The following is a 20,226-nucleotide window of genomic DNA, read 5'->3' as shown; positions in this document are numbered from 1 at the left end:
CAATACAAAAGCAGCGTGGCATAGTGGCAAGAGAATCAGAGGATGTAGGTTCTAATGCTGCCTCTGCCATTTGTCTGCTGTGTGACCTCGAGCAAGCCACTTAACTTTTCTGTGTCTCAGTGACCTCATCTGGAAAATGGGGATGAGGAATGTGAGGCTCACAAGAGATAACCTGATTACCTCGTATCCACCCCAGTGCTTAGAACAGTGCTTGGCACATAGTAAGTGCGTAATAAATACCATCATCATTATTATTAATATGCAGTGTGCATCAAGTAAGTCACAGTTTGTTATTTACATTAAGTGGGGCTTGGTATTAAATTGAAGGTAAATAGGGTGAAGGAACATTTGTGCTCTGAAGCTCAGATTGACCTGGGTCAGACCTGAGAAAGGTCTTGGGCCTGTGTGAGACCAGTGAGAGGGGAGAGACCTGTCAGAGATATTGACACACACCACTGTCCCTGGAAAGAGGGAGAACTCTATTCCTAATCAGCTCCAGGACCCGTGGCTGGAAAACCATCTGTGGTTTTGCCCTATTAAAGATGCAGAAATGAGACTGGAACTTAAGTACGATTCTTCCGAACTCAGTTCTCAGTCACTGAGCTCACTCGAGTTTAGGAGCTGAAATACTGAATTCCTAACTGCTTGCGTGGAAAGTCAAATCATTTCACTGGCTTTTGGCAAACGGAATACTTTCAAATCTCTACTTTCGTGACTTCTCATTCTTCCTGTCAGGCCTACCCGTTACTTAGGATACCGAGCTGACGAACTCCAAGCAATTCGGTGTGTGTCACTCTGTACATGGCGCACACACACGCACACACTCACACATGTTCTCCCTCCATCTCCTAGAGTCACCGTCTCTGCTCCTCTTGGCCTATTTCCAGGCTCCATCTCCCTTTAATGGGATGGGTCTTTCTTGGAAAGCTTGTCAGACTCAAGCTTAGGAGCTTATTGTCTAAGAACTAACTCTGTTGTATTGTACTCTCCCATGTGAGCTCATTGTGGGCAGGGAATGTGTCTGTTTATTGTTATATTATACTCTCCCAAGTGCTTAGTACCGTACTTTGCACACAGTAAGCACTCGATAAATATGATTAATTGAATTAATGTGCTTAGTACAGTGCTCTGCACAAAGTAAGCACTCAATAAATACCATTGAGTTGGTGAAGTCTTCTGCCCTTACCCCAGGTGCTGAGTTCCTGCAGGGTCCCCAAACCCTGAGCTGCAGAAACTCAGCACAGTGTTCTGCACACAGTAAGCACTCAATAAATGCCATGGATTGGTTGATTGCTGGAACTGGGCACAGATTCCACCAGAGGAGCCAGGCCATGAAGCATCTGCCTATTTTGGCTCATGCTGCTTGAAGAAGCATAGCCAAGTGGCTAGAGCATGGGCCTGGGAGACAGAACAGCCTGAATTCTAATCCCAGCTCCACCACTTGTTTGCTGTGTGACCTTGGGCAAGTCACTTCACTGTGCCTAAGTTACCTCATCTGTAAAAAGGGGATTAAGGCTGTGAGCCCCAGTTTAGACATGGACTGTGTCCAACCTGAATATTTTGTACCTACTCCAGCACTTAGAACAGTGCCTGGAACATACTAAGTGCTTAACAAATACCATAATAAAAGGAGGGAGATCGGTGAAGCGTCCTAACCATTCGCTCACTCCCACCTCATGCTTGGCCTAGACCCTCTGCCCATGCAGCTTCTCCTCCTTCAGATCCTTGCTCGACCCCCACAGCTACCAGAAACTCTTCCCCTCCACCCCCTCCCAGGGTCAGCTATCCTCAGAAATAAATGATCATTTCTCTGGCAGGATGACTGCCTGCTTAGCTGGACCACTGGGCTTTGGGAGAGAAGCAGCGCAGCTGGGAAATGCATCCAAAGGGAGGCGAGAGCCCTTGAAGACTGATGGAGGCTGAGGGGTGTCCTGGGAGGGCAAAGCGGAGGGGCGGCAGGGGAACGGGAAACACCTGAATGCCCAGACTTCGCTCCCCTGTTGCAGTGCCCCCCAGTGGGTTCCCATGCCCACCCCCTCACAGGGCAACCATCACTTACAGCTTCTCCAGCGCATGCAGCCCACGGAAGGAGCCGTTCCTCAGGCCCACGATCTTGTTGTTGCCCAGGAGCCTGCGGAGGAGAAAAGAGGAGGGGGTGGGACAGTCAGGGCCCTGTGGAGAGGGACCCACATACCAACTCGGGTTCAGCTGCATACCCGCACTCCTCCTGACCCTTCAGTGCCGGAGCAGGCGACTGGACCCCGCTAGCCCCCCGTCACTGACCCCAGCCCAGAAACAGGCCCAGGACCAAGGTGGGGCCTCTTGATTTGTCCTGGGCCAGGCCCGGCCTCTTACCCCATGCCCTCTGGCTGCATGAGCGGGAGTCACCCTCCGGGGCCAGAGCCCCAGGGGAGAAACAGCTCAGGGCTGGGGAAAGGGGAGAAGCTTGGGGGTTCCTGTGCCCACACCCCATCTTCTCTTGTACTAAGAACTGGGGAAGAACACAGTCCCTGTTCCCTTCTACATGGCCTAGTGGAAAGAGCACAGGCCTGGGAGTCAGAAGGACCTGGGTTCTAATCCCAGTTCCACCACTTGCCTGCTGGATGACCTTGGGCAAGTCACTTCACTTCTCTGTGCCTCAGTTCCTCATCAGTAAAATGGGAATTAAAGACTGTGAACCCCATGTGGGACAGGGAGGGTGACCCTCCGGATTTGCTTGTATCTACCCCGATGCCAAGTACCGTGCCTGGTATGTAGTGAGGGCTTAAATACCACAACTATTATTATCCTCTCAACGCTGACTCCTTTAAGCTGAGAGGGAGAGCGACCTTGGGCAATTTCCCGTCCTCCCTGGTCCCCTCGGCTTGTCGGAGGAAGGATGTCCCGGGATGGGGGGAGGCCTGTACCCCCAAACTCAAGCGCTTAATACAGTGTTCTGCACACAGTAAGCGCTCAATAAATACGATTGAATGAGTCCGGCCGAGGGGAGCAGCTCCAAGGTGCTCCCCTGGCGCTCAGGCCGTCTTTAACCCTGTTGGGGAAGGGGGCGGATGCGCTTCTCCCCCTTGCCCCCGCATAACGCAGCATCCTCGGACCGCTTGCTACCTCCCGCCCTGGTTCAGGTCTCCTGGGCAGGGGGGAAGGCGCCGGGCTGGGGGCGGCGCAGTGAGGCTACGGCCCCGGGCGCTAATTGCTCATTAAAGTCTTAATGAGCCTCCGCTGCCAGCCCGGAGCCCAGGGAGGACGGACCTGGGAGTCCTAGGAAGGTCGGGACTGCGGGGGAGACCGCAACGGGTAGACGAGGGGTCTCTGATTGCCTGTTTAGTTCTTTAGATGCCCGTCTCCCTCCTTCTAGACTGTGAGCCCCTTGTGGGCAGGGATTGTCTCTATTTGTTGCTGAATTGTACTTTCCAAGCGTTTAGTACAGTGCTCTGCACACAGTAAGCTCTCAGTAAATACGACTGAACGAATGGATGATTCCCCCTCGGGGAGCCCCGAAGCGTCGCCCACCTCCCCAGCCCTGGGCGGCCTTGGCCTACCACCTCCCCAGCCCTGGACCGCCCTCCTCCCCCAACTCCAACCCCCTTCCCCCGGCCCCGCAGTCGGGATGCTTGCTGTTCCACTTCCCGGAGGGAAGCAGGGTTCACCCCAGACCCCCGACTGGGTATTGGAGGGGAGGGGCCGCCTGCCCAGAACAATACGGGCCTCCCGGACGGGCGGCCAAGGGCAGCGACCAGCTGTGCCCCAGACCTCGGGCGGGGCCCTGAAGAGACACCCCCCTCCGCCCTTTCCCCATCCCTCCTCCCCACTCCCCATCCTCTCGACCCCCTCGCCTCGGGCGGTGCTTCCCGGTCCCGTTTGCTTCCACGTTTCCGGCCCTGCTTGGCCCTGAGCGAATGGGGGGCTCTATCCTGGGGTGGAAACCAAGCCGGGGTCGGAATTAGGGGGCGGGATCAAAGAGCCCGGGCAGAAACCGGGACAAGTTGTTTTTATTATTGAGGGGGTGTGTGTGTGTGGGGGGGGTGCTTTTCCCGCAGCCCAAACCCCAGCCTCTGCCAAGGGGTCCTGCGAAATCTTCCTTACCAGCCACTTCTATGCCCCCTCGTCCCTCAGCCAGTTCTCGGACAGTTAGTTCTTTAACACGAATTGCGGAGAACTAACGTTTTGCGTGTATTTTGTGCCTGCCGGGGAGCGGAGAGCTCAAGGAGGGAAGGGAGAAACACTGACCTAAATTCCCCCTGGGAGTAACGGGGTGGATGAAAATGCCTCTCCGGCCCACGGCCAGAGTCCCCACGACGCCTCGGCCTGCAAGGATGCAACCCCGGGGGAGCAGTCAGGGAAGGAGGGAGCTCCATAGCCAGGCTTCCCTCTCACCCCAAACGTTCCTGGGCCGTGCCTCAGGTAAGGGCTGCTCCCCATATGGGGTTCCCTTCCTCAGCCCATCAATCCTGCTCAGCAGCAGCACCTCCCTCCTGACAGTCTCCCCTAGATCCAGCCTCTCCCTGTAAGAGACTCCCTCAGCTCCAGTCCCTCCTCCCTGCCAGTCTCTCCTAGACCCAGAACCTCCTCCCTGCCAGTCTCCCCTGGACCCAAAACCTCCTCCCTGACGGAGTCTCCCCTGGACCCAGAACCTCCTCCCTACCAGAGTCTCCCGTAGAACCAGTCCCTTCCTGTCAGAGTCTCCCCCGGATCCCTGCCAGCCTCCCTCGGATCCAGCATCTCCTCCCTGCCGGTCTCCCCCATACCCAGAAGCTCCCCTCTGCCAGAGGCTCCCCAGGACCCAGCCCCAACCTCTCTCTGCCAGTCTCCCTTGGACCCAGCACCTCCTCCCTCTAGAGTTTCCCCCAGACCCTCCCTGTCAGTCTCTCCCAGCCCCAGACCCTATCAGAGTCTCCCCCAGTTCCAGCCCCATCCCGCCAGTCACCCCCAGACCCAGTGCTTCCTCCCTGCCAAAAGCTCTCCCAGACCTAGCCTCTCCCTGTCAGCCTCCCCCAGACCCAGAATCTTTCTGCCAGAGCCTTGCCTCCAACCCTAGTCCTTCCCTGGGGAGGCAGCCTCTGGAACACCCAGCTCTGAGTCCCAGAGACAGAATTGAGGCCAAGGAGGGGTCAGAATGCTGGGCAGAGGGTCCATTAACTGTAGGAGCCTCTCCCCGGGGCTGGGTGGGGAGGGGAGGGCCCTTCCTGAATCTGGGAGCTTCTAAGAGGGGGAGGGGGAATAATTCCTGAGTTTGTCACTAATGAGGTGAGAGTTCAATGGAGCAAGTGGCTGGAGTCTGCTATGAAGACCGGCATTTGAGCAGAGCCCTAACAGAGCCGTGGACCTAGAGCTGAGCTGCAGAATGGCAGGTCTCACTGAGCTCCCCCTCATCCCTCCTCTTCCCCGTCTCCCCCCACCCTGTTTTGGGCTTCCTTGAGCTGAAGGGGATGGCAACTTTGAGCAGGCACAGAGGTTGCTGAGTTGACCACTTGGCCCCCTGATGAATCTGTCAGATGGAAAGACAGAAAGAACTTCATTTAGGTGCCCCTTTAGGCAGCAGTCCTGTGTGGGCACACACTTGAGTTAGAAGCTAAGCATACCCACCTTCCCCACATAAAGAGAGTATGCACATGTACATAAAGACATGTGTTTGCAATATCACATATAAACACACATACTCAGTGTATAAACATGCACATAAGTGAATAGGATCAGCAACACTGGATCAGGCAAGTTGCAGCTACTCTTTTCCTTCTCCCTCTGCTTTCCAGCCTTCAGATAATGGAGGGAGCTGGCAGGAAGTGCCAGGGCCGGGTTTAGGGTGGCAGGGACTTTCCCCTTCAACTCCATCCTCTTCCACTGGCCAAAGAACTGTCCATGCCCGGATCCAGGTCCTGAGGGGACAAGGGCAAGTACTGATGGTGTGTTTCAATCCTCACTTCACTCCCCCAACACCCACCTCTTATTAACACTCTGTGAGCTCTACCTTTTGAGCCTCCAGTCCCAAGATGGTGTCTCAGAACTGGGCCAGTCAAATGGTCCATCCTATCTCTTCTGCATAAAACACCTCTTCCATCCTTAGTCGATCAATCAATCAGTGGTATTTATTGAGTGATATTTATTTACTGTGTGCAGAGCACAGTGCAAGAAAGAAGTAGGTGTGAGCCCCTCCCTCAAGCAGTTGGCAGACTAGAGGGGGAGATAGACCCACCTTTCCCTGAACACAGCTGAGGAAAAGGATAGCACTAGAGGGTTTACTTATCCCAGGCTCCAGTGCCAAACCAGGATTCTCTAAAGTGGATGTAGATCCCAGCTGGGGCCCGAGAGGGAGGAGACCCAGAGACCCAATCAGGTTAGCTGAGGGAAATATCCTTTCGGCTCCTCCCACTGGCTTGGGTCCTAGAGAGAGAGAGAGAGAGAGAGAGAGTGCGAGAGAGAGCTTCCCTTGGCGAACAATGACAGGTGTCTTCTGTTGTAACAGGAGTCCAGGCACTTCTCCCGTGGGCCAGATTCCCTCGGAGGCCTGGGAGATTAGAGATCTGGGATAGAGTGAGGGTCTTCTGGCATAAGGTAGACATCTCCAGAGGGGCCTCACTCTAATATACGAGATCACCTAGGTGCTTAGTACAGAGTTCTGGCGATGGTAGGCACTCAACAGATTCCACTGATGGATGGCTTGACTGAATAATCAGAGTTTGCTTGAGCTCCATGGAGAGGACATGGGGGGGAAGTGGAACACGCTAATGAAGTTCAGTCAGGGGGCCCTGGTCCTCTCGCTACCCTTGTCTTCACATAGTTGCTACAGGTGGAAGTGGGGGAGAAGTTCACTACTAGGCCTACTTCTACTTCTACTAGGCCTAGTGCTGCATGGCCTAGTGGAAAGAGCATGTTTTAATCCCATCTCTGTTACTTTTCTGCTGTGTGACCTTGGGCAAATCACTTCACTTCTCTGCGCCTCAGTTCCCTCATCTGCAAAATGGGGATTCAATACCTGTTCTCTCTCGTACTTAGACTGTGAGTCCCTTGTGGGACCTGATTATCTTTTATCTGCTCCAATGCTTAGTAAAGAGCTTGACTTGTAGTAAATACTTAATTATTATTATTGTTATTATTATTATTCTACTGCAACATCCTGCAGATAGGGGCATTTGTCTGGGGGGCAGGGTGAGGTATGGGAGGAGGATTGCAGATTGGGCTCAGAAACTGCTCAATTCAGTATGGTGGAACCTAGTGACTTCCAGATAATAATAATAATGATAATGATTGTGGTATTTGTTAAGCACTTACTATGTGCCAGGCACTCTATTAAGCGCTGGGGTGGATACAAGCAAATTGGGTTGGGCACAGTTTCTGCCCTGCCTGAGGCTCATAGTCTTAATCCCCATTTTACAGATGAGGTAACTGAGGTACAGAGAAGTGAAGTGACTTGCCCAAGGCCACACAGCCGACAAAGGGCATAGCTGGGATTAGATCCCATCACCACCAGTGCCTCACTGAGGTGGGGTGGAGAGGTATAGGTACAGTCCAGAGGTATAGGTACAGTCCTTTAGAGTGTAAGCTCGTTGTGGGCAGGAAACGTGTCTGCTAACTATGGTATTGTACTTTCCCAATCACTTAGTATAGTGCTCTGCCCATGGTAAATTCTCAATACATACCACTGACTGATTGATCAGTAGGAAGTCCAAGTAGGTCTTCTTCTGTGAACCCAAACTCTGTTTTCCCTTTCTCAGGCCTCCCCACTGGCCCAGAGTCAATCAGTAATATTTATCGAACACTAAGTGTACTATGTGCTTGGGAGAGTACAGTACAGTAGAGCTGATAGAGTTGATTCCTGCTCACCAACACTTTTCAGTCTAGAGGGGATTATCAGGGTCCCCTCCTCCTCGTTGCCTAACTTCATTACTCACCCCCAGTCAGGCCCAGGAGCTCTTGGATCTACCCTCTCTCTGCCCTTTTACTCCATGGGATTCCCCGGAGCTCCCTGATCCCTTCCTGCCCCCTTGTACTCCCTCTCAGGCTCCTGCTTTCTCTAACAGGATCTTCCCCCCAAATTCTGGCTGCAAAACAACTCCTTTGTGGGGGTTCACGAGAGGTGGTATGAGGTGGCGGTGGAACGGGAAGGTCAGGGGCCCCGGTTGGTCGGGGAGGCAGGAGAAGAAGTCATAGAAAAAGAGTCCCGGAGGGAATGAAGGGGAAAATGTCCCAACAGAGACACCCTTGAGTGGAGCTGGTGCTGAGGGCTCTCGGAGGACTCCCTGAGGGCAGCCTGTGGCCAGCAGGCTGGTCCGGGGAGCCCTAACAGTTGCAGTCCCTGGACTGGCCCCTGCTCTACCTCTGGTGAGGAGGGGCAACATTCCTAGATCCCAGTTTACTCAAACACACGACTGTATGGGAGCAGGGAACCAGGGCAGGGGCCGGGCAGAGGGGGGAGCGGGGAACAAGGCAGGGGGGAGGCGAGGGGGTGAGGGGAGGAGGGTGTCTGGGGAATGGGGCAGAGATCGGGAGAGGGAGGAGGGAGTGGGGAACGGGGGAGGGAAGGCATTTCCGCTCCCACCAACAGGCCCCAGAGCTTCTCACTTAACCCTCCCCTCCCCAGGGGCAGCTCAGCTCCATCCCGGGGGTCCTGGGGATAAGCCGTTGGCAGCTCTGTCTGTTTGTGTGCCCTCTGTAGTGCTGACCTCCCTGAGCCAGCCCCCTCCAGAAGGCAACTCTCTAGTTTTTCCAATTCCAGAAGGAAAAACCCCTCCTATCCCCCCTACTCTCCTCTTCTCCCCATGACGGATCGATTCCTTTCCCTCTGCTTCTGGGAGACCTGCCGCTCACCTGGCCCCATCCATCTCACTGGTTCCTTTATGTCCCTTGGCCTCCCCTGGAAGGCCCGGGGGCTCCACCTCAGGAGGGAACCCTAAGCCCTGAACTGGAGAAGAAACCAGCCCCTTCTGGGCCAGCAGAACTCTGGAGTGCCAGCCGCCCATCGACTCTGGGGCCTGAGAATGAAGGAATATTGCCGAGTCTCTTGGGACTGGGGGTGGGGAGGGAGAGAAGAAAGGAGGGGAGAGAGGGGAAAAAGGAAGGGGAAGGGAAGGAAAAGGGGGTGGAGTGTGGCGGGGGAGACTTCTCTAGCTGACAGGCCCTGGGCCCTAAATAGAACTGGGTGGCTTAGCTTGGGGAATGAAAATAAACAGCCCCACTGTGAAGCCCCTTCCCAGCAGACACCAGGCTTTTCCTCCAACTCCTTTCCATGTCTCTTCAGCTCTGGTGCTGCTTCCCCTCTCCCACCCCCTCTCCCTTGAGCAATGTTTGGTGGGGAGGGGGGGCCGGGCTGGTACCTGAGGGGAGCAGGGACCCAGGAGCCTAAAGTGGAAGGCTGGGAAAAATGGTTGGGCAGAGAAAAGGCTGCCAGAGCTGGGGTCTGGTCCCAATCCTGAGTCACTTGTCCCTGTGCCTCAGCTTCCCCAGGAATTATTTCCCTCTCTGCCTTCTTCAGAGGGACTGGGTGAGAAAAGCAAAGGGAGAGGAGGGCTTTTTTCATCCCTCCCCTACAGTTCTGAAGTTGTTCTCAGTGACTTGTATGTGGAACCAATTAGAAAACCTTCTCCCTTAAACGTGATCCCCAAATCACATTTGGAGAAGATGTGCCTCCCCTGCTTCACAGACACCACAGGTGGATCCCTCATCCCCAGGAAGGAGGAGGAGGAGGCAGAGGGAGTGGGGAGAGAAAGAAGAAGGTCAGAGGCAGGGATTTTTCTTCCGTCTTCCAAAGGGGATAGTTGTGGCCACAAGAGGGGAAGGGGTTTGCTCAGAATCATCCAGCAAATCAGAAATCTTTCAAGTCAGTGATCACCCTCTCAGGTCTAGAACTTCTGCGGCTGTCACTGCTGCTGGGACATTCGTTAGGGTGTTTTCTGTGTGCCTATATACACATGTTTATGCTTGGAGCCTTATGCCTTCTCCACATGGGCAGACAGCCTTTCCCACTTCACTAGGGAAGTTTCTCTAGCCATAAGTGCTGCTGCTGTAACATCCAGCTCTAACCCATGGGAAGAGCGAGGGAGGGTTGAGGAACAGGGAAGGGGAGAGGAGAGAATGTCACTTTCTGTTAGAGGAAGGATCCCCGTACAGGAATAAGGATCTCATTGAGAGGTCCAAAAGAGGTTCCCAAGCAGTGCGGGAAAGAATGGAGGCGACTGGAGGTGCCCAGATCTCTCTCTCCTTCCATGGAGTGCCCTCTTTGCCTTTTTCCCTCCTTCTCCACTCCTCTTCCCCTCCCCCTCTTCTCTCTCTCACAAAAGCTCTCTGTGCACAGCCATTTCCTCTGGCTGCTGTCTCCAAGCCCAGACGTTATGAGAACCATATGGGGGAAGGAGAGAGAGAAAGAGAGAGAGAGAGAGAGAGAGAGAGAGAGAGCAGGAGACGGACAGAGACACAAAGAGACATAGAGAGGCAGAGGGACGGAGGAGAGAGATAGAGAGAGAGAGTGAGAAGGAGAAATGTTCAGCCCCATGCCTGCAGCCAATATCCTCTCAACTAACCAGGCACCTCAGGGTCAATGGTGGGGGTCGACGGAGGGGGTCATTGGTGATGGCCGGGCCGACTTACTTGCTTCGAGAGACTAAGCATCATGAGAGGTGTAGGTGCTGGGAGTCCCCAGAGATAGAGATAACCGTGGTTATTAGTGGGCCTTCATGTGACAGGCTGCCCTGGCCTTAAATGGAAACTTCCAGAAGCCGCTACAATAGGCAAAGGCAAATCACTAGCTCCTCAAGACCCTCTTCCAAGGGTGGAAAGCTATTCACATAGCTGTCAGTCACTCACCTAATGACATCAGCAGGAGCACAGCCAATTACAAAGGAGGAATTGGGCAGAGAGGTGGGAGCTGGAAAAGTTGATAAAAACCCCAAAATCAGGAAGAAAACGGGTTTCTACATCAAGAAGCTGGATGGAGGGAAGATTAGCAGAATTTCAGGGATCCCTAATTTACAGTAGAGTAAAATCTGCATTGGTTCCCAGTTCTGGTTTAAGATTCTGGGTTTCCAAGTTACCATCTGCAACCTCTATTCCAAGTAACTACAGGTGATCACTTCGTACATAAAGAGGTGACTGAGTATCATCTCCGTGTGAACTGGCTAATTTGAAGAGACTCTTTATCATAAGACAGGACTCAATCAATAATATGTAGTGATTGCTTACTGAGATGGGCCCTGCCAGCCCCATTGGGTGCAGCTGAATCCCACATGTTTTCCTTCCCTTTTGGTGGGGGTAGGGGCAGGGCGGGTGGGGGCTGGATCTAAAGAATTTGGGATAGAGGCAGTGATTTACCAGGGCATTTGAGGGATGTGCTAGCTGGAAGCCCCAAGTGTTCTACAGCAACAGCTGGGAAAGGCTGTTTGCAATTAGGACCCAGTTGGAAATCTGGGAGTCCACCCACAAAAAGTGACTGGCACGTTACTTTTCACAACCTCCTCTCCGCATCTAGACAAGTCATCGAACGACACAAGGGAACGGGCTTCTCTCTGGGGCCAGCAAGACACCCAGGAGACACAACCGTCTGCTGGTGAGCTGGTAGTGCCCTCCTGCCCGGGGTCATGGCACTGACTTCCAGACGGGCGGTAACAGTTCATTGTTTAGGGCCGGGGTTGTCCCTGCCCTGGGCAGTGGAAGAATGGGTGGAGTATGAGGTTTTCTCCGGTTCAGGACTCAGAGCTCTGCCTGTTAGGGGGACCCCAGAGCGATGCAGAGAGTGACTGCTTTCCTGGAATTCATACCTCTGCTCAGAGAGGGTGCACGCCCGAATGTAAGGCACCCTTCTGCCTGACAAGCTGGCAGTTTCATTCCAGAGAGACTTGGGCTCTGGGTTTGGGGGAGACCCTAGTAAGGTCATGCGACTTGGGATCCCCAGAAATAGGCAAGAGACAGTGCTTATCTGGGACCATGGAACAGCTGCTTCTCCCGAATAGGAAAAATTCCTTTGTCAGGGAAAAGAGTCTCTACCTCCAGAACCGCCTCCTCTGGCTGATGCTTATCAACAGGAAGCAGCAAGACCTAATGGATAGAGCTCAGGCCTTAGGAATTGGAGGACCTGGGTTCTAATCCCAATCCGCCACTGGTCTGGCAAGTCACTTAGCTTCTCTGGACCTCAGTTTCCTCCTCTGTAAAATGGAGATTAAATTCACCTTCCTCCTACTTAAACTGTGAGCCCCATGTGGGGCAGGGACTGTGTTCAACCTATCTTGCATCCAACCCAGTGCTTAGAACAGTGCTTGATACATAGTAATTGTGTATTAGTATTATTAGTTATTATTAGTAATAATTTAAAAGCTGGTCATTTCCCATGCCCACCTTGGCTGCAGCTCTCTCCTACCTCCAAGCCCCTTCAATATCAGACCCGAAAGCATCTTCCCCCAGGGGAATAATAGCAATAGCATCAGTAAGGGTATTCTTCATTGAGTGCCCCTGGATGAAATGTACTGCACCAACTCAGCCCAGGTCATCACTGTGGCCAAACAGCTATAGGTGGTGGGTGGCTTTTGCAAATCTAGGGTCTTAGAAATTGGGAGGTGAGAAGAGAGGTAGGTGGGAGGAAGGCAGTTGGACCGGAAAAGACCACCGTGCTTTCTTCAACATCAAGGTGAATAGGTAACAGCAGAAACAGCATGGAGCCCTGCTTTGGGAGCTAATGAGGAGAGGGGAAAACTGGGGACTGGGGAGACTTGCTTTTCCCTAAACGAATGACTGGGGTCTCCTTAAATGAGAGCCAAAGGATACTACTTACTCTGGGGACCACCAGGATCCCGGGTGGAGGGTCAAGGCCAGGGGTAGGGAGTCAAGGATGAATGGAATAGACGAGGAGCTGTTGGTAAACCAAGTAAGGGAGAGAGCGTGTATATATTACACTGCCAACTCCTTGAGGACAAAGACTGTGTCTACCAACTCTGTTAGACTGTACTCTCTCAAGTATTTAGAACAGTGCTCTTGCACATAGTAAGCACTCAATAAATACTATCGATTGATTGATTGTAAGTGCTTAATAAATACAATTGATTGACACTTGAGGAGCTGGGGGAAGTCAAAGAGAAAGGAAGAAGAAGAATGGGAACAAAATGGGGCAGATCAGGAGCAGGGAATTGAATCAAATGCTGAAGGCTGCCTCAGTGGAAATATTATTTGGACACCTCGGGTTTTAAAGGACCGAATGTTCCTTCCTCTCTCTTTGCAGACCACTTGAAACAGCAACTTCCTATAAAGATGGGGTTTTACCGGGTGTAAACTGGCAAAACCTCAGATCAAGTGCCCTGTTTTATGTTAAAGATGTTGCCCCAATTGTTTGGGAAATGGGGGGGTGGGAGGAAGGGGTTGGGGAGGAAGGAGGGCCGGGAGTGTTCCGAGAGAAATGTCATCCTGATTCGCCCATTTTAATGGAGAATGGGGATCCTTTTCCCTACAGTAAAACCTTGGATTTACTGGATTTCATTTGGGGCACCCCTTTGTAGATGGAAAAAGTGGGAGTGGCAAGGGCAGCTGGAATGGGGGTAGACATACAGGCAACATACCAGAGAGGAAGGGAAGGCGGAATAGCCGGCGCTCCCCTTGTCCTCCACTTGACTAAGTTTCCCCACTCGGGTTAGGAGGGAGCCCCTTGTTACGGTCACACTCCTTCCTCGCCGCCCGAAGGACGGGCCCCTGGCCCCCGGCTGCAGCCTCCTCTGGGACGGGGGGTTGGAATTCCTCCCATTCCCCCCCGCCCCCGCCCCCTCCTTGGCCCTACTTTCTCTCGTCCTGTGGACTGGAGACCACAGAGAGAAGCCCCAGTCCCTTCGCCCCGGAGACATTCGGGTGGGGAAGGATTTCATCTTTGTCACCCTGGGTGTTCTCTCCAATTGACTGTCTCACCTCCCAGCCAAGTCAATGACAATCAGCCATGGATGGAAAGCATTAGGAGCCAAATCACTTTAAGATGTACTGCAGGACGGACTCGCAGCTTGTCTCTTTTCTCCCACCTTCCCGCGGTCTGTCTCTGTTAAGCTTCTCCGGCTTGACGTATACACAACCAGGCCCAGGTTAACAGGGACTTTGAGGCACTCACTGACACACGGGCTCGGGTAGACATAGGGTACACACACCGGTGAGACAGCAGCACCCACGCACAATCAGGGCTGCATCCACCTATGGGGACACTCAGGTGCCACGTATTATAGTAATAATAATAGTGGCATTTGTCAAGCGCTTACTATGTGCCAGGCACTGGATACAAGCTAATCAGGTTAGACACAAGTCCCTGTCCCACATGGGGCTCAGTCTTAATCCCCACGTTCCAGATGAGGTGACTGAGGCACAGAGAAGTAAAGTCACTTGCCCACGGTGACCCAGCAGACAAGGGGCGGATCCGTATTTAGAACCCAGGTCTTTCTGATTCCCAGGCCCGGGCTCTATTTCCTAGACCGGGCTGCTTCCCTGCGTCTGGGGAAATTCAAGTCCAGGCCAAAGAGCCTGTTAACAGCCACTACGAGGGGGCTGCGATTTTTGATCTCCGCTCGATTTAAGCCCGGAAAAACCCGCCGTGAATTCCCTCGATCCTGGACTTTGGGTTCCAGAATAGTTGACCTTCGGTAACGGTTGACCTCCCCCTACCCGGCCGGGGACAAAAACCGCCAGACCGGGAGCAGGAGGAGCCGACCACTCCTCCAGATTGAGGCCGGGCAGGAGTCAGCGTCAGAGCTGACCGTTTGTGTCCTGTCCGGAAGCAGGCCGTCTCCGATCCCCGGCCTGCCGAAGGCGGCTTGGACTATTGTTCGGAAAAGAATTCGAAGCCGACTGGGAGCTAAACCCGCCGCTTTGGGGAGGCGAGGAAAGCCGGGATCGGAGGCTGGGCTGGCAGAGGAGGCCTTGGAGAGGGGTGTCCAGGGCCGCGGGGTCCAGGAGACTGCGGGAGGCTTGGGGGGCCAAAGGGAGAGGGGCGCCAAGCCTTCTTGACCAGAGACGAGGGGCTGCTAAAGTTGCCTGCTACAGGAGGAGGAGGGCCTGGGCGGGATTTCCTTTCCTTCAAGTCCGATTTAATAAAGTGCAGACGGGTTCCCAAATTTTGAGAGATCGACCGTGGACCTCCTGAGCCGGCAGGAGACCGAGCGAGGGAACACGTGAGACGGCATGAGAGAGCCAGGGAGCAACTGAGGGACGGAGTGAGCATGGGAGTGAGCTTGTGTGTGAGCACGGGAGTGAGGGTGTGTTTCTGAGCATGTGAGTGAGCGGGCGTGTCTGAGCACGGCAATGAGCGGGTGTGTCAGTGTGTGAGTGAACATGTGAGAGTGAATGAGAGGGCGAGTGAGGGAGCGTGTGTGTGAGCATGTGAATGAGCGTGTATTTAGTGCTTAGAACAGTGCTTGGCACATAGTAAGCGCTTAACAAATACCATTATTATTATTGAGTGAGCATGTATGTGTGAGCGAGCGAACATGTGAGAGTGAATGAGAGAGAGGGAGTGAGCTTGTGTGTTTGTGAGTGAACGTGTGAGAGCGAATGAGCGAGCGAGTGAGCGTGTGTATGAATGTGAGAGGGAGTGAGTGGGCACTTCACTTCAAACGATTTTTCCTTCGGAGAGTGCATGTGGAAAGCACTTAGCCTTCCGCACCAGCCACCCTGATTCTTAGACATCCTGACTCCGGCCGACAGGACCAAATGACGGCCCAGGGGCCCGCTGGCCCTCCGGCCACGAAGCATTCCGCCAAGGCCAGACTGGATATCGGGGGAGGGGGCCTGTGTCCTCGGGGTCCCCCGCTGCCCAGCCCCCCAGCGCCCGTGGGAGGAGCCGTCCAACCGTCTCCCACGCCGCGGGCTTCCCTCGGAGAGCTGCGGGGGCCGGGGCGAGGACTGTCCCCGACCTCCGACCCCGCCGGCCCCCAGCCGCCCTCCTCGGACACTGCAGACCCTCTGCTCACCCCTCTCCCAGACAGACTCTGTCCGGAGCTACGGTCAGTGGCCAGCGGCAATCCGGCCCAGGGGGTAGGGGGCTGGGTTTCCCCAACGTCCTCCCGGCCAGATGAGCTTCAGGACTCCCACTCCCGAGGGGGTCCGACTCCCCAACCCCCATCCCTAGGCCCGTCCTTCCTCCTCCTCCTCTCCCTCGTCCTCCTCTTCCTTCTGTTCTTCTCCCTCCTCCTCTTCCTTTTCTTCTTCCTCCTCCTCCGCCGGAGCACCCTCGGCCGTCCCTCCCCAAGCCCTGCGGTAATAATGATAATGATGGTATTTGTTAAGCGCTTACTTTGGGCCGGGCACTGTCCTAAGCGCTGGGGTGGATACAAGCCAATCATCCATTCATTCAATCGTATTTAGCGGTGGAATCAAGTCCCTGTCCCACGCGGGGCTCACAGTCTCACTCCCCGTTTTCCAGATGAGGTAACGGAGGCCCAGAGGAGAATAATAATCATAATAGTGATGATGGCATTTGTTAGGCGCTTACTATGTGCCGAGCACTGGTCTAAGCGCTGGGTTAGATAGAAGGTTATCAGATTGTCCCACGTGGGAGGCTCACCGTCTCGATTCCCGTTTTTCAGATGAGGTAACGGAGGCCCAGAGCAGTGAAGTGACTTGCCCAGGGTCACATGGCAGACAAGTGGCGGATCCGGGAGGCCTTCCCAGACTGAGCCTTCCCCCCTCCTCTCCCCATTGCCCCTACTCCCTCCCTCTGCTCTTCTCCCTTCCCTTCCCCACAGCACTTGTGCATATTTGTACACATTATTTATTGCTCTATTTATTTTGGTAATGATGTGTAGATCTCTATGATTCTATTTATCTTGATGGTATTGATGCCTGCCTACTTGTTTTGTCTTGTTGCCTTGTCTCCCCCCTTCTAGACTGTGAGCCCGTTGTTGGGCAGCGATGGCCTCTCTCTGTTGCCGAACTGTACATTCCAAGCGCTTAGTACAGCGCTCTGCACACAGTCAACGCTCAATGAATCCGATTGAATGACTGAATCTGTTGCCGAACTGTACCTTCCAAGCGCTTAGTACAGCGCTCTGCACACAGTCAACGCTCAATAAATCCGACTGAATGAAGGAATGAATGGAATCGGTTGCCGAACTGTACCTCCCAAGCGCTGAGTATAGCGCTCCGCACATAGTCAGCGCTCAATAAATCCCACCGAATGAAGGAATGAATGGAATCGGTTGCCGAATTGTGCCTTCCAAGCGCTTAGTTCCGCGCTCTGCACAGAGTCAGCGCTGAATAAATACGACTGAATGAAAGGAGTTTGGGGTTGCCAGGCCCGTGCTCTCTCCGCTGCCCCGGCAGCGCTGAGCAGAGTGCCTGGCACATAGCGGGCGCTTAAGACCTTCATTCATTCAATCGTATTTATGTGCAGAGCACTGTACTGAGCGCTCGGAAGGGCCAATTGGGCAACAGAGAGAGACCATCGCTGCCCAGTGACGGGCTCGCGGTCTAAACGGGGGGAGCCAGACAGCAGAGCAAAAGAGGCCAGAACCAGACAACGATTAGACTTGTGAGCCCGTCACTGGGCAGGGATGGTCTCTAACACTCCAAGCGCCGAGTCCGCTAAGTAAGCGCTCAGTAAATCCTACCGAATGAATGAAAGGAGCTCCAACAGCTTGGAGACTCCTAGAAGGAGGAGAGGCCGCAGTGGCGAGGGTTACTCACAGGGTGACGGTGCCGTTGGGCAGGAGTGCGGGGTCGGGCGGCTCCGGGAGGTCCCCGCCGGTGCAGACCACCCTGCGGCGGGTGGGGCTGGGGGGGACGCCCCCTGCTCCTCCTCCTCCTCCTCCTCCTGCTCCTCCTGCTCCTGCCGGTCCCGCGGCGAGCCCCTTGGGCCGCTCCCCCGCGCACTTGCAGCTGCGGATGTTGGGCGGGCATCGGCGGGCGGCGGCGGGCTGCAGGGCCAGGAGCAGGACCGGCTGCAGGAGGAGGAGGAGCCGCAGGCCGGGCGGCGAGGGCATCCTGCCGCCCCCGCTGCCCATCAGCCCATCGCCCGCTCAGCCGGGGGCAGGGCGGCCCTGGGGCATGTCCGCAGAGGCGGGGGGCCCGGCAGCGGGGGGTGGGGGGCTCCTCCCGGCTCCCCGCGGAGCGCCGCGCTCTCTGCGCGCTCTCTGCGCGCTTTTTGCGCCGCTCCGGGCCATGGATGGAGGCTGCTCCCCCAGACCCGCCCCCTGCCCCGCCCCCAGACCCACCCCCACCCCTTCCGCCAGGCCCTAGCGCCTCCCGGCACCCGGCCGGGGGGCTCGGCCCTGCCTCCATTCACTCATGCATCCAGTCGCCTATTAGTGAGCGCTCACTGTGTGCGGAGCACTGGACTAAGCGCTTGGAAGGGCTCGGCCTCCGGGCCTCCCCTCCACCGCTCACTGAGCTCTGCAGCTCCTTCCTAATAATGATGGCATTTGAGAAGCAGCGTGGCTCAGGGGAAAGAGCCAGGGCTTGCGAGTCGGGGGTCATGGGTTCGAATGGAGACGCTGCCACTTGTCAGCCGTGGGACTGTGGGCAAGTCACTTCACTTCTCACTTCACTTGAGAAGCAGCGTGGCTCGGTGGAAAGAGCCCGGGCTTGCGAGTCGGGGGTCTTGAGCTCGAATCCCGGCTCTCCCACTTAGTAATGTTGGTATTTGCGAAGCGCTTACTATGTGCCGAGCACTGTTCTAAGCGCTGGGGTAGACCCAGGGGAATCAGGTGGTCCCGCGTGGGGCTCACAGTCTTAATCCCCATTTTACAGATGAGGGAACTGAGGCACCGAGAAGTGAAGTGACTTGCCCACAGTCACACAGCTGACAGAGTGGCAGAGCTGGGATTCGAACCTATGACCTCTGACTCCAAAGCCCGTGCTCTTTCCACTGAGCCACGCTGCTTCTCACTTGTCAGCTGTGTGACTGTGGGCAGGTCACTTCACTTCTCTGGGCCTCAGCTACCTCATCTGGAAAATGGGGATTAACTGTGAGCCTCACATGGGACAGCGTATTTACCCTGTATCTCCCCCAGCGCTTAGAACAGTGCTCTGCACATAGTAAGCGCTTAACAAACACCAACATTATTATTATTATTATTATTAAGCGCTTACTATGTGCTACTTACTCTCTTAAGCGCTGGGGTAGATACAGGGTAATCAGGTTGTCACAGGAGGCTCACAGAGGTCATGGGTTCAAAACTGAGGCATGTCACCTCACGTCACTTCACTTTTCGGTGCCTCAGCTACCTCATCTGTAAAATGGGGATTAAGACGGTGAGCCTCACGAGGGACAATCTGATTTCCCTGTATCTACTCAGCGCTTAGAACAGTGCTCTGCACATAGTAAGCGCTTAGCAAATACCAACATTATTATTATTAATCCCCATTTTACAGATGAGGGAACGGAGGCACAGAGAAGTTAAGTGACTTGCCCACACTCACACAGCTGACAAGTGGCAGAGTCGGGATTCGAACCCGTGACCTCTGATTCCCTAGCCCGGGCTTTTTCCACTGAGCCACGCTACTTCATAATAATGATGGTATCTGTTAAGCACTTACTATGTGCCAAGCACTGTTCTAAGCGCTGGGATAGGTGTTTTGTTCTGTTTTGGTTTGCTGTCTGTCTCCCCCGTTTAGACCGTGAGCCTGTTATTGGGCAGGAATGGTCTCTGTTACCGAATTGGACATTCCAAGTGCTTAGTACAGTGCTCTGCACATAGTAAGAGCTCAATAAATACTATTGAATGAATAAAAAATTACAATAATAATAGTGGTGGCATTTGTTAAGCGCTTATTAGGTGCAAAGCACTGTTCTAAGCACGGGGCGGGGGAGGGGGAATACAAGGTGATTAGGTCGTCCCACTCGGGGCTTTCAGTCTTAATGCCCATTCTACAGATGAGGTTACTGAGGCCCAGAGAAGTGAAGTGACTTGCCCAAAGTCACACAGCTGGCAAGCAGCGGAGTCAGAATTAGAACCCACGACCTCTGACTCCCAAGCTCGGGCTCTGTCCACTGAGCCACTCTGCTTCTCTAGGTACAAGGTAATGAGATTGTCCCACGTGGGGCTCACAGTCTTGATCCCCCTTTTACAGATAAGGTAACTGAGGCAAAGAGAAATGAAGTGACTTGCCCAAAGTCACCAAGCAGACAAGAGGCGGATCCGTGATTAGAATTCACGACCTCGGACTCCCAAACCCAGGTTCTTTCCACTAAGCCGCGCTGCTTCTCTATTCATTCAATTCATTCAACCGTCCTCACTGAGCGCTTACCCCCTGCAAGGCACTGTACTAAGCGCTTGGGAAGGAACG

General features: G+C 54.3%; 1 protein-coding gene across 4 annotated transcripts in view; it reads right to left on the bottom strand.

The window, feature by feature from the left end:
• The window catches only part of ADGRA2 (adhesion G protein-coupled receptor A2), a 43,510-nt gene extending 25,568 nt beyond the window's left edge, over positions 1 to 17,942 (bottom strand). The window contains exons 1-2 of one of the 4 annotated variants that reach the window (XM_029064999.2): positions 17,626 to 17,942; positions 2,060 to 2,131 (exon numbers count right to left, since the gene is read on the bottom strand). In XM_029064999.2, coding sequence (XP_028920832.1) covers positions 2,060 to 2,131; positions 17,626 to 17,942 — 389 coding nt within the window. Of the gene's footprint in view, positions 1 to 2,059; positions 2,132 to 5,657; positions 5,679 to 6,190; positions 6,213 to 15,911; positions 16,093 to 17,625 lie in introns of those variants that run through there. The other 3 variants (XM_029065000.2, XM_029065002.2, XM_029065003.2) reach the window with 3 other exon arrangements.
• Between the last annotated feature and the right edge of the window lie 2,284 nt (positions 17,943 to 20,226).

This window comes from Ornithorhynchus anatinus, chromosome 5 (assembly GCF_004115215.2).
Source record: "Ornithorhynchus anatinus isolate Pmale09 chromosome 5, mOrnAna1.pri.v4, whole genome shotgun sequence".
Lineage (NCBI taxonomy): Eukaryota > Metazoa > Chordata > Mammalia > Monotremata > Ornithorhynchidae > Ornithorhynchus > Ornithorhynchus anatinus.
This window is presented reverse-complemented; position numbering and strand designations above follow the sequence as displayed.